At 40.2% G+C, this 12,854-nt stretch overlaps 1 protein-coding gene across 2 annotated transcripts in view; it reads right to left on the reverse strand.

The window, feature by feature from the left end:
- The window catches only part of Tmem209 (transmembrane protein 209), a 28,968-nt gene that overhangs the window by 10,160 nt on the left and 5,954 nt on the right, over positions 1-12,854 (reverse strand). For both annotated transcript variants that reach the window (XM_021190152.2, XM_029535487.1), the window contains exons 6-10: positions 11,355-11,556; positions 6,424-6,599; positions 5,778-5,849; positions 3,195-3,291; positions 1,215-1,340 (exon numbers count right to left, since the gene is read on the reverse strand). In XM_021190152.2, coding sequence (XP_021045811.1) covers positions 1,215-1,340; positions 3,195-3,291; positions 5,778-5,849; positions 6,424-6,599; positions 11,355-11,556 — 673 coding nt within the window. The remainder of the gene's footprint in view (positions 1-1,214; positions 1,341-3,194; positions 3,292-5,777; positions 5,850-6,423; positions 6,600-11,354; positions 11,557-12,854) is intronic.

The following is a 12,854-nucleotide window of genomic DNA, read 5'->3' on the forward strand; positions in this document are numbered from 1 at the left end:
AAAAAAAAGAAAAAAACAAAACAAAACAAAACAAAACATTACAGATGAACAAACTCAACAACTGAAAGCCCACCCCACAATGGGGCTTCAATGAAGGAGCTTCACAAATGGCCTGGCTCTGATTGACAGCAACACGTAGGCAGAAAGCAGCCTGGGAGTGACAGGCAGGGGAGGCCCGGGAGAGATGTGTTCTGAGCTCCGATGTGAAGGCTGTGGTTTTTTTTTTGTTTTTTTTTGAGGTGGGGGCACTGAGCAGGCAAACTAGGCACAGGCTCTATCCTTGAGTTCCTGAGCTCATCTAGTGCTGAGTGCTTGCTTGGAATTCTCTTTTGTTTTTTTGTTTGTTTGTTTGTTTTTGGTTTGGTTTTTTCGAGACAGGGTTTCTGGCTGTCCTGGAACTCACTTTGTAGACTAGGCTGGCCTCGAACTCAGAAATCCGCCTACCTCTGCCTCCTGAGTGCTGGCATTAAAGGCGTGTGCTACCACGCCTGGCTGCTTGGAATTCTCTTATGTGACAAGTTTCTACAAAGTTATGAAAGACTGATTATTCTTAAAACTGAATCTGTAACACAGACTGTAATACTTTCCATGTAAAAATGTATGAAAAATTTGAACACTGAAATACTATTTTAAAAATCTGCTTTAACAAAGAAACATTTTACAGTCTGTCCAAATGAACAATAACTCTAATTTTATGAATTGTTCTGAGTATAACGGTATACTGAAAAGAGTATATGGGCCTGCTCAAGAGGTTGATCTTCCTGATTCCAGGTCAACCTCCTCAGATCACATCTCTCCCCAAATTTTAAGCATATAATAGAAACCACAAATTAAATAGAAATTGCGAAAATTACAAGAATCAGATTAGCATACTGATATTACAAAGAGTATCACAGTGGCACTCAGTTCTTGGTAGTGTTAGGAGTAGAAAATGAGTCCAGCCTATTTAACTCATTTAAATTTCTTACACAGAATAAAAGAATTAAAATTTTTAAGGATACTCTTTTGACAGTTCTTAGTGTGTCAACTAGAGGACTGACAAGTTGTTCATGTATAAGTCTTAATTAACCCATACTTAAATATATACTTATAAAATATAAGACCATAATTACATTTTTACTTTTTTCAAAATATGTTTTTCCTTGTTATCTTTCATTTACAAAAATCCTAATGTTGCAAAAGAGCTTTCATTTTTCCTCTTCAAATCAAGTTACCTTTGATTCTTTCAAACAAGTACTCCTGATTTGGTGTTAGGTCTAAATACTGCACAATTGCATTCAGAGTTGGAATGAGAGGAGCTCTGACCAGGGCAGCTTGCTTCAAGCTGGTAACACTCGCCTCTGTTAGAACACAAAGAACACAGATTCCTCATCAGACTCCATCATCAGACTCCACTGAACTGCCCCCTTTCCCTGCCTGTTTGCAGAGAGCTGCTCCTCAGAGCCTTCAGGATCTTACACAAGTCTGCAGTGCCTTCCCTAACCTCTAGCTCAGATTTCACCCACCAAGCACAAAGAGGAGTTAACTCTTCCTACACTCTTATTTTCTCTCACCGTTCCTGCTTATCTCATTTGTTAGAAAGAAAGCTCAGTGGAAGCAGGGGCTTTAGTCATTGTTGTGCAGTATTATACCACACCAATCCCTAAAACAGCACCTGGCTTATTGCAGGTACTCAATATTTGTTGAAAGAATAAAGGAAAGCAATAATTAATCTTTTAAAAAAAAGATTTATAATTTAAATATGTGTTTTTATTTTATGTGTATGGATACCTTGCCTGCATGCATACCTGTGTACCACATATATACCTGGTGCCTGTGAAGGCCAGAAGATGCTACCAGACCCTCTGGAACTAGCTACGTTTACATTTACATTTACTTTCATTTGGTTGTAAGCCGTGTGTAGGTAACAGGCATTCAGCCTGGGTCCTCTGAAAGAACAGCCAGTGCTTTTAACCTCTAGGCCAACTTTCCAGCCCCTGGGTTTTGTTTGTTTGTTTTATTACTTTTAACCATGTATTTCTGGGTGTCTTCTGTGTGTAATGTTCACATGAGTGCAGGTGACCATGGAGACCAAACACGTCCGATGTCCTGGAGATGGATTTGCAGGTGGTTTGTGAGTGTTGGGAACTGAACAAGTACCCTGCCAGAGCACTATGTGAATATTAACTATTGAACCATCTTCCAAACCAGAAATACCCTTGCAGTGTATACTGTACATCATTTCATGTAAGGTGGCTAGACTTTCTCACTTTCTCTTAGACACACACACAAACTCATTCTCTCTTTCTCTCTCTGTCTCTCTGTCTGTCTCTCTGTTTCTGTCACACACACACACACACACACACACACACACACACACACACACACACACACCTCTCTTTAAACAAAAGGCATCCAAATTCATGTTGGCAAAACTAATATGTACAAATATGTAGAAAATATTACAGGTATAAAAGACATGCCACAGCTTTCAAAATAAGCTGTATTAAAAGTTACCCACTGTACCAGGGTAAATAGATTTATGATAGTGATTTCCTTTAGAGTATGAAAAATAAAGAGGAAAAAGGCAGCCTGAGCATAGAAGCAGTGCCTGGTGTTAGAAGGGTTATTCCAATACAGAGGCAACAGCATGAACTGGCATACGCTTTTTGAAGGGAAATATATACTAAAAACCTTATTCACAGCAACATTATTTATAGGAAATAATACACATGCCAATCAACTGGTGATGAAATGTATAAGATTCATTTTGAGTACTAGCTGGGCATAAAAAGAATTAAAGTTCTTGGAAGAAACTTAAAAACATATGCCAAAAGTAATCAGTCACAAGGGACCACAAATGGAGGCATCACTAACATCACCAACATGGACCAGCAGCACCAGCAGGCCTGCTGCAGAGACAGACTCAGAAAGGAGCTGGCACAAGGCTGGGGCACAGTATGGAAAGGAGAGCAACAGCTAAAGGGTGTGGGGTGATGACTTGCTCTAAAATTAGCTGTGCTGATGGTTCAAGCACACTTTTGGACTGTCCACTTTCAAATACAGCTGCTACATTAGAATCAACTGAAAATAATTACAACCATTTTCTTCTTCACCGGAAGACAACAAAGGATGTTCAACAACCCACTGCACGATGCTTCCCACTTAACTGATCTACTAAAAGTAACTCCCACACATGGCTCTGCTTCACATACCTCCTATTTGTAGCTCTGGACAGCCCATCCTTCTCATCTGGGTGCTGACAGACTCAATCTCTTGCACAAGCGGCACTAATATTGTCTCACTGATCCACTAGGGAAGAATGAAGAATAAATTTTGTAGTTATCATCCTAAAGTATTTCTCAAATCATTATTTCCAGCTTCCAGGTACCTTTGTCTTATCCTTGATTAACTGAGTCATAAACCACAGTGAAAGAGAACACAGGGAGCAGCAGTGTGAAGCTGAGCCCAGATGTGCTGCAGAGCACACATCAGCTTACGTTCTTACATCATATCTGCTTCTTATTTGAAGAAAATGTTAAATTTTCAGCTAGAAGTTACATTTTTTTCCCCTAAAATTTCATTTTCCAAGATGAGCATAGTGGCTCGTGCATATAATCTGGGTACTTGGGTGATGGAGGCAGGAAGATTATCACATGTCTGCAGTCAGCTGGTCAAGTATCATGTCAGCTGGAGTTACATTGTAAGACGCTGCCTCCAAACAAAACACTTTCTATAACTGTACTCTTGGCTGAAAGGAAACATAATCTTTGGTTTATATGAACGCTGTAGTACCATCCACTTGTGCTGGTTTATAATCAGTAAAGCAGTTTTCAAACTAAGGTGACTCATTAACTCACTGTAGGCTTGTCCATGCTCTAACTGTAGACAGTCAGAGTTGCTAAAACCAGTTTGGGTTAGGAATTTCAAATTCCTTTTCCATGGCTAGTATCAAACCAATCTGTGGGTGTGAGGAGCCTCTCTGCTATCTGTGTTTGCAGTGACTCTGACTACTACCTCTGTTCCTAAGCTTCGGTTGAACTTGAAAGGATGAAAAGATGTTTCAGGTGAAACACTAACCCACAATTATCTATAAAATATTGAATGAAAAAAACCTTTGAAAACTAAAAGCTCTTTTCTTTTTGTATTATTTTCATTTTAATTCTGTGCTTGTGCACACATGCACATGTGAGTACAGGAGATTACGCAAGCCGGAGGCACGAGGAGCCCGGGCTGCGGGGATAGTGACTGCACTGCCGGCCATGGATTCTGAGAAACATTCAGGTCCTCCACAGGAGCACCGTGCCCACAGCCGCTGACCCATTTCTCCGGCCCTGGAAGCCTGAGAAGAGCTAACAACTCTTATCTTAACTGCTACCATGTCAGTCTTGCTTGTAACCACAAGTGTGACAATGTGCAGTTCCAAAGACACTCTGTCACTTACTTTCTTCTGTCACATGCAAATAAATTGCCAGCTACTCTTTGGCTATGGCAAAATAGCCTAGTTAAAAAAATACAGGCCTCATCCCCAGAAATTCTGCCTGAGAATCATGGACTCAAAATACTGTTATTTTTTTTTAATTATTATTTTCTTTATTTACATTTCAAATGCTATCCCGAAAGTCCCCTACCCCCCCCCCCCAATACTGTTACTTTTTAAATCTTGAAATAATGGCCCAGTTTATAATAGCCCAAGCTAGCCTTGAACTGTCACATCTTGCTTCAGGCATCTTACTATGTATTTAAGGCATGTGCCACCATGCCTGGCTCGTCACCCTTCCTCCTTGATGCCTTACTTAAAAAGTATACTAATGGAACACATTTGTTCTAAGCCCTGGAGGAGAACCTGGGACTCACGAACCCTATGATGAGTGAGAGAACCAGCAGCCTGAGAAGCTGAGAACTTACCATAGGTGTGGAAGAACTGACAGACAGTAAGAGGACTCTTTTCTAGGAGATAGAGAAACTGCACTGAGACTCTAAGTAGTGTCAAACATACAAGTGTTTTCTGAAGACCATCTTCTTGTCTCCCTTACAATTCTAGGTACATAATATACTGACAGAAAATCTTTTTGGGAAATAAAATGGAAACATCTTAAAAACATACTGTTCCTTTATTTTCTCTAACTACACTGATTAAATGTGGAAAGCTATGCACAATTCCAAGAAAACTGTCATCTCTACCCTATATATGCACCATTACTTTTAATAATAATTAACTTAAACACTCTTATGAATAACCTCAGTTGATAGTTTGATATTATAGTTCAATGACTGGCACGAAACGCAACTTAACATTTTGTTTTTTAAGCTTTATATAATTTTATTTTGTGTGTGGGTGTATGTGTGTTTGTATGTATGTATGACTGCCAGTATGTTTTATATGTGTGTCTAGAGCCCATGGAGGTCAGAAGAGGGCATTAGATTTCCTGGAACTATAGTCAAAAGTGGTTGTGAGTTACCATGTGGGTGCTGGGAATTGAACCCAGATCCTCTGGAAGAGCAGTCAATGCTCTTAACCGCTGAGTCACCTCTCCACCCTACAACTTACATTTCTTTTTTTTCTTTAGTCACCTCTCCACCCTACAACTTACATTTCTTTTTTTTCTTTAAGATTTATTTATTTATTATATGTAAGTACACTATAGCTGTCTTCAGACACTCCAGAAGAGGGAGTCAGATCTCGTTACGGATGGTTATGAGCCACCATGTGGTTGCTGGGATTTGAACTCAGGACCTTCAGAAGGGCAGTTGGTGCTCTTACCCACTGAGCCATCTCACCAGCTCCCACAACTTACATTTCTGAACTTGGCTGTCCATGAATCCATGTGATCGAGAAGCTGTCTATTCATAGTCACTCTTGCCCAGACCTTTTTAAAAAAACAAAAACAAAACAAAAAAACCTTTCAGAAACACTAATATTCATTTAAGTAGCACTTAGTAAATGTTTTTTATTACTAACTCATGGATGTTGTTATTGTACAAATATATCTTTAAAAGTTCTCTATGTTGGTAGGGTTTATATGTGTGTATGTGTTTTGCTTTTAAGTACAAAGTAAAAATATAAACCCCATATGATATTAAATGAATGAAGTACAGATTCCCAAATGCATGAGTTTTAAATGTAACGGTCTAGCACATGTTAAGTACGGCAGATACTTGAGAATTTATTGTTATTTATTTTATTTTGTGGAGCTAGCAATCAACCATAGTGCCTTGTGTATGCCACACAGGTAAGTACCCTACCACTGAGTTACATGCCCAGTCTCTGAGAGCCTTTTTTCTAATGGTCATGGCATGGTATTTTAGAAAGGGCAGATTATTTAACTATGTATCATACAGTGTAAACAAGCTAGTCCACTATGAGTGCCAAATGTTTCTAACCATTAAAAGACTAGCAAGTTGAAGTCAGAATATATTACATCATTTTTATCTCCCCTTTACCTCTTCTGCAGCTTGCTTAGAGATGAGATCGGCTTCATCTTTGTTAGCACATGGGGCCTGTGATCTACAGGCAAGCTGATACTGAAACTTCTTTAAGGTCTGCGCATAATCACCCACAGAACGACTGTAATTCCAGAAGGTAGGGCTAGTAGAAGGAGAGGTGGAATCTGGGCTCCCTGAAATTGAATTGAAACTGTATTAGTCCTTACCGTAATTTTTTTTTTAATGTATCAATAATAACTCAGAGATGCTGGGTACCTAGGAGCTACGCAACCCCTGACAATACTCAGGGAATCACAAGACAAGCACCCCCCAACTATACTCAAGGAGTCAGAAGATAAAACCTAGAAGCATCTCCCCTGGTCTCAACATTGTCTTCTCTTTGGAGATTATTGGTTCTTGTGTTAAAAATTAACGCTGGGCATGGTGGCGCATGCCCTTAATCCCAGCACTTGGGAGGCAGAGGCAGGTGAATTTCTGAGTTCGAGGCCAGCCTGATCTATAAATGAGTTCCAGGACAGCCAAGGATATACAGAGGAGCCCTGTCTCCAAAAAAAAAAAAAAAAAACCCAACCAACCAAACAAACAAACAAACAAAAAAAACAAGAACATATTCTGAGCAGTATTAACTTAAGAGGCCCAAGCAGTACGAGTAGTTGGGAGTGTCTATTTTTGTTGTAAAATTAAACTTGTTTTTTAAGACTTTTCCTAATTCAGGGGAAAACAATGTTTGGAAGTTCCTCTGAATGGAGCACCAGCAGCACCCTGTTACAAAGCCTTTTTCAACTGAAGGCTATACAAATTGAATTTTACATGGCACCTGGTAGTAATTCCTGTGTTGATTAAAACCTTCTGTGGAAACATAAGACAATGGTGTCTGGGGGCCCATGTCAATCGGTGCCCCCTTCAAGTCTTACGGCCCTCAGGACTAGTTAAGCTTGTATTCCCAAAGAGAGGATGAACTCTTGTAAGGTGAGGATGAACTCTTGTAGGGCTACCAGCATGTAGCATGGCTAAACAAACACGCTCTCAATAATGAGTATACATATGAAGGTCTCCATCCAGCCTGCTCAGAATAGACAAAACTGCTGAAAATGGGAATTATGCAGATTACTTGCAACTGAGACTCCAATGTAAAAATCAACACTACAAAGGTATTTTAGTGTCCAAGAATTACAGATAATTGAACTGTTGGACCAACTTTGAAAAAGTGGGCTCAGCATCACTGACGTTGGAAAAAAAGGACTGAAAAAAAAAAATCTTAAAAAAAAAAAAAATCAAGCAGATTTGAGAAAAGCTAAACTTTAGAGTCCAAAGTGACTAAAAACAACCGAGCTGAGAGGTAACAAGACTGTTCTTTTCAGAAGACTGCCAGGTCACTATACATGGAAGAGCTCACAAGGAAGTCTCTCTTTGTAACCATCTTTGCCTTGATGCATTTGGGCAAGCTCTCTGGTGGATTACTGCAAGCAGGGAGGCTGGAAGCAGGAAATCAAAGGAAGTCGCTTGCAATCATGGTGACCACGCAATACAATCCCCTCTCACCAGACCCATGCAGCGTGCATCTCTTAAGCTACTGCCCAGAGACATACAACTAAGCTACCAGAAAACACTTGGAGTTCATGATGACAAAACAACTGGACAGATCCAATTTCCCCAATAGCCTGATCTCTTTAATAAGCATGCCACACACACATTCTAGGTTAAAGAAGGCAAAAAAAGGGGCTGGAGAGATGGCTCAGTGGTTAAGAGGCCCGACTGCTCTTCTGAAGGTTTTGAGTTCAAATCCCAGCAACCACATGGTGGCTCACAACCATCTGTAATGAGATCTGATGCCCTCTTCTGGTGTGTCTGAAGACAGCTACAGTGTACTTAGATATAATAAATAAATAAATTTGCAAGCAAACAGAGCAACCTGCATCAGATAAGGAAAAGTAAGTTCCAAAGGCCATCGCTGGGTCAACTGTATAATAATGTGTCTGAGTTACAGTGGTACTGCAATTAAAATATTCATTCTGAAGTTGTAATGAGAAATGTCCTGTTCTCAGGGGACATGTGAACTACGGAGAGATGAAGTGTCACAATGACTTGTTCCTAAATGACTCCATGCGAACTAGCGTGTAGCTTCTTACCCCTGGAAACTGAGCTGTGAATATGGAATTGGAATCATCTATATGAATTATTTGCTAGCTGGATGTTTGAAGAACCTAAAATATGATACCTAAGTAATAACAGCACGCACAGTACTCAGAAATTAACTTGTAAATACCATTCTCCTCTAAAAAGAAAAAAAAAAAAAGAAAAAGAAAAAAGAAAACAAAACTTTAAAAACAAAACAAAACAAAACAAAAAACCAACAACCCAGTCTCAGGAAATTCAGAGTGACTCCAGATAGCCAGGGAGAGTACAGGATGGAGCTATATTATTTTGTATATCCAGAAAGTGAGGGGGTGGGGCAAGAATGACAGGCAAAAATGGGAAAGGTGGGGCACAGATGGATAAGATAATGTTCAAAGAAAAATACCAAGAATACAGACACCATTTCTTTCTTTTTTTCAGACAGGATCTCACCTTGTAGCCCTAAGCTGTCTTGAACTCACTATATAGAGCAGACTAGCCTATAACCCAGAGACCTGCCTGCCTCTGCCTCTGAGTACTCAGATTAAAGGCGTGTGCCACTAAACCCATTGATGTAGTACTAGGGAAGCTGAGGTAAGTGGATTCCAGGGGCAGCTGCCCTGCCAGCTTAATGTAACTGCCACGTGTCAGGCCAGTGAGAGTCCACATCAAAAACCACCAAGTGAACAGCACCCAAGGAAGGACACTTAAGGCTTATCATACGAACACATGTACAATGAGCATAAGCACACACACACAAATTCCTACATACAAATGTATAGGGGAAATATAGATGGAATGATACAATTAAAAAGTCCCCAAACAGACAGGCTTATAAGTCTAACACTCAAGAGACTGTGTCAGGAACCATAAGTTTGAAGAGTGCTTGGGTGACATAATAAATTCTTTTATTTTTTGGTTTTTTTTTTTTTACACTTCAATATTTATTTTTGGGTTTTTCATTTTTTCTCTCTAGAAAAGGCATAAAACTTACATTCTGATGACACAGACATAGTCTCTGGAGGCTATAGTGCAAATATACCTGTGATTCCACTTGACTTGTATTTTTTTTTTCAATTTTTTTATTAGATTTTTTTTCATTTCCATTTCAAATGCTATCTCGAAAGTCCCCTATACCTTCCCCCTGCCATGGTCCCCTATCCACCCACTCCCACTTCTTGGCCCTGGCATTCCCCTGTACTGGAGCATATAAAGTTTGCAAGACCAAGGGGCCTCTCTTCCCAGTGATGGCCAACTAGGCCATCTTCTGCTACATATGCAGTTAGAGACACGAGCTCAGGGGGTACTGGTTAGTTCATATTGTTGTTCCACCTATAGGGTTGCAGACCCCTTCAGCTCCTTGGGTACTTTCTCTAGCTCCTCCATTGGGGGGCCCTGTGTTCCATCCAATAGCTGGCTGTGAACATCCACTTCTGTATTTGCCAGGCACTGACATAGCCTCACATGAGACAGATATATCAGGGTCCTTGACATAATAAATTCTAAGCCAGCCTGAGTTTAATAGAATGACTTTGTCTTAAAAACACAAAGATTAAAAAAAAGTCCCCATGAGAACACAGCAATAATTTTGAAAAGAATTTTAAACTAATGTTAAAAGCAGCATTAAAATTTTTAATGGGATATTTACATAGCCTGAGAGTAATTTGCAAAAAAATATTAATTTATGCAGAATATTTAAATTACCTAAAGCTTACAAACACAGCAGAGTAGTTAATTGTATAGAAATAGGCAAAGACAGAGAGACTAGAATTTAGAGTCCATGTTCTTTTCAATGTGTCAGAACCATTTATACAAAAGTGACCAGAGAGCCTCCAAGCAAGCCTAAGATTAAAAAGTCTTCCCCACAGAGAAAGAAAAGAAGCCCCAAACATTAATAGATATAGATCAGATCTCTAACCGCAGCACAATTAACTTAGGAGGAAATAAAGATAACTAGGTCTTGTCAAGCTTGGCAATGAAAAGCAACAGCAATAACACTTACAAACATCGATAACAATACTTCTAAATGTGAAAGAAAAGATAAAAAGGAAATGAAAAATATCTGAAAATCATAAAAGATATGTACTAGTTGTTTTTTGTGTTACTCTATAATTTTCAATAAACTTCAAATATTTCAAAGTTTCAAAACAGAAGAAAGTAACAAGATAATATTGATTTGTTTCCTTGACATTTGTGGCACTTGCAGGCAGAATTAAATTAAAACCCCCTAGAGAGAGTTCAAGCGACAGAGAGCCATGCTCCAATACCTTGGCTTCCTTACCATGGCCACACTTTTGCACCTAATGTGCTTTCTGTGCAAGTTTCCTAGGGGGGAAAAATCATTACTCAGTTCAATAACCTAATTTGGTTTCAAATAATTGACTTTGTAATAATCAAATCCACCTCAAATAGATTAAGACTTGCTAACACTGTTTCCCTAGGTAAACTATATGCTTTAAGGAATTACTAAGAGACAAATTTTATAATGTCATTAAAAAACAAAACAAAACTACCTCCCCCCAAAACCAGTAGCACTTTTAGGGACAACAATGCTTTTTGCCAACCCTGCCTCGCACATCAGTCTTCCAAAAAGCCTAGTCAAGAGCTGTCGCTCTACACTGCCTCAACACACACAGCCACATCGTGGAGGCACGCTATCTCCTATGAAAACGCTCTTAAACTTAGAGCAGAGAAAGACTTAAGATCACTCAGGCCTTAACCTCCTAAGTTTAACAGTTAATCAAGTATTAGTTCCAGGACTACGTAAAGTAACAACCAAACTATGCGTGTCGGGTGTAAATAAAGCGCGGTACCCGGCTTCACTCTGTGCCGCTTCTCTTCCTCACTTCTAAGGAACGCGTCCAAAGTCCCCAGGTCTGTCATGTAGTCCTCTTTGTCAGTGGGTGAGTTGTAGACCGTGGGTGGAGAACGGTAGCGAGCTCTCAATCCACTGCTCTCCACTGGGCCCACAGTGGTAGGGTATGGAGAAGAAGGAGACAGACTAAAGCTCGCCAACTACACAAAAGCAAAGAATGGGATTTTACTTTAAGTTCACATGCAAACATTTTAAAAAATATTTATTTTATGTATACATGAGTTACATTGTCGCTGTCTTCAGACACACTAGAAGAGGGCATCAGATCCTGTTACAGATGGCTGTGAGCCACCATGTGGTTGCTGGGAATTGAACTCAGGACCTCTGGAAGAGCAGTCACCTCTCCAGCCCTATTTTTTAATTTTTAAAAGTAACACACGCAAGCTATCTCTGAAATCCTGGCATGCAGAAGCTGGAGGCAAGAGAGTTGAGCTCAAGACCAGTCTCAGGTACCCGGACAATGTGAGGCTAGCCTGGCTCCACGAGACCCTACCTATCTAAAAAACGGAGGTCAGCAAGATGGTTTAGCAGGCAAAGGTGCTTGCCATTCAAAGACACGGCCTGACAACCCAAGTGTGACCCACACTAATAGAATACAAGTTATCTTGAGTTGTTTTTTCAGTCTTAGAGTGTATCTTGAGCCTACACACAATTCGAGTTCTTGGGAGATGCAGGCAAGAGGATAAGGATAAGGTCCATCACCCTCAGCTACACTGTGAGTTTGATGGTAGCCCCAGAGTGAGCCTGCCGAGGTCTCAAAACTATGAAAAAGAAAGGAAAGGAAAAGCTGGGGGCTGGAGAGATGGCTCAGAGGTTAACGAGCACTTGCTGCTCTTTCAGAGAACCCGAGTTCAATTCCCAGCACCCATATGGCAGTTCACAGTTAGCTCTAACTCCAGTTCCAGGGGATCCAACAACCTCACACAGACAAATGTGCAGGCAAGACACCAATTCACATCAAATAAAAATAAATTAAAAAAAAAAAAAAGGAAAGAAAAAGCAGCAACAGTCTTGACCCCAACTGTGCTGGGACAGAGCTGAGACAGGGGGTCCTGACAGGACAAACAAGGAGACTGCATACAAGACATTTTTAAAGACTATTTTCCATTCTCTTATTCTGTACATTCAGATTCCTTTGAGTTTCTGGCTGCTGCAACTACGGTCATGGATACCAGTTTTATCTTCTGATGTTGACGGAGGCAGTGCTCGTCTGTGCCACAGGGCAGGTATGTTGGTCAGAGAGCAGCCTTCTTTGCACTGGTTCTCTCCTTCTACCACGTGGGCCCTGATGGTCAGTTAGAGCCCCCAGGCTGGTGGCAAACACCTCTATGTGATCAGCCTGTGCCAGGCTTCTTTTCTTTCTTTCTTTCTTTCTTTCTTTCTTTCTTTCTTTCTTTCTTTCTTTCTTTCTTTCTTTCTTTCTCTCTCTCTCTCTCTC

This window comes from Mus pahari, chromosome 2, assembly GCF_900095145.1.
Source record: "Mus pahari chromosome 2, PAHARI_EIJ_v1.1, whole genome shotgun sequence".
Taxonomy (NCBI): domain Eukaryota; kingdom Metazoa; phylum Chordata; class Mammalia; order Rodentia; family Muridae; genus Mus; species Mus pahari.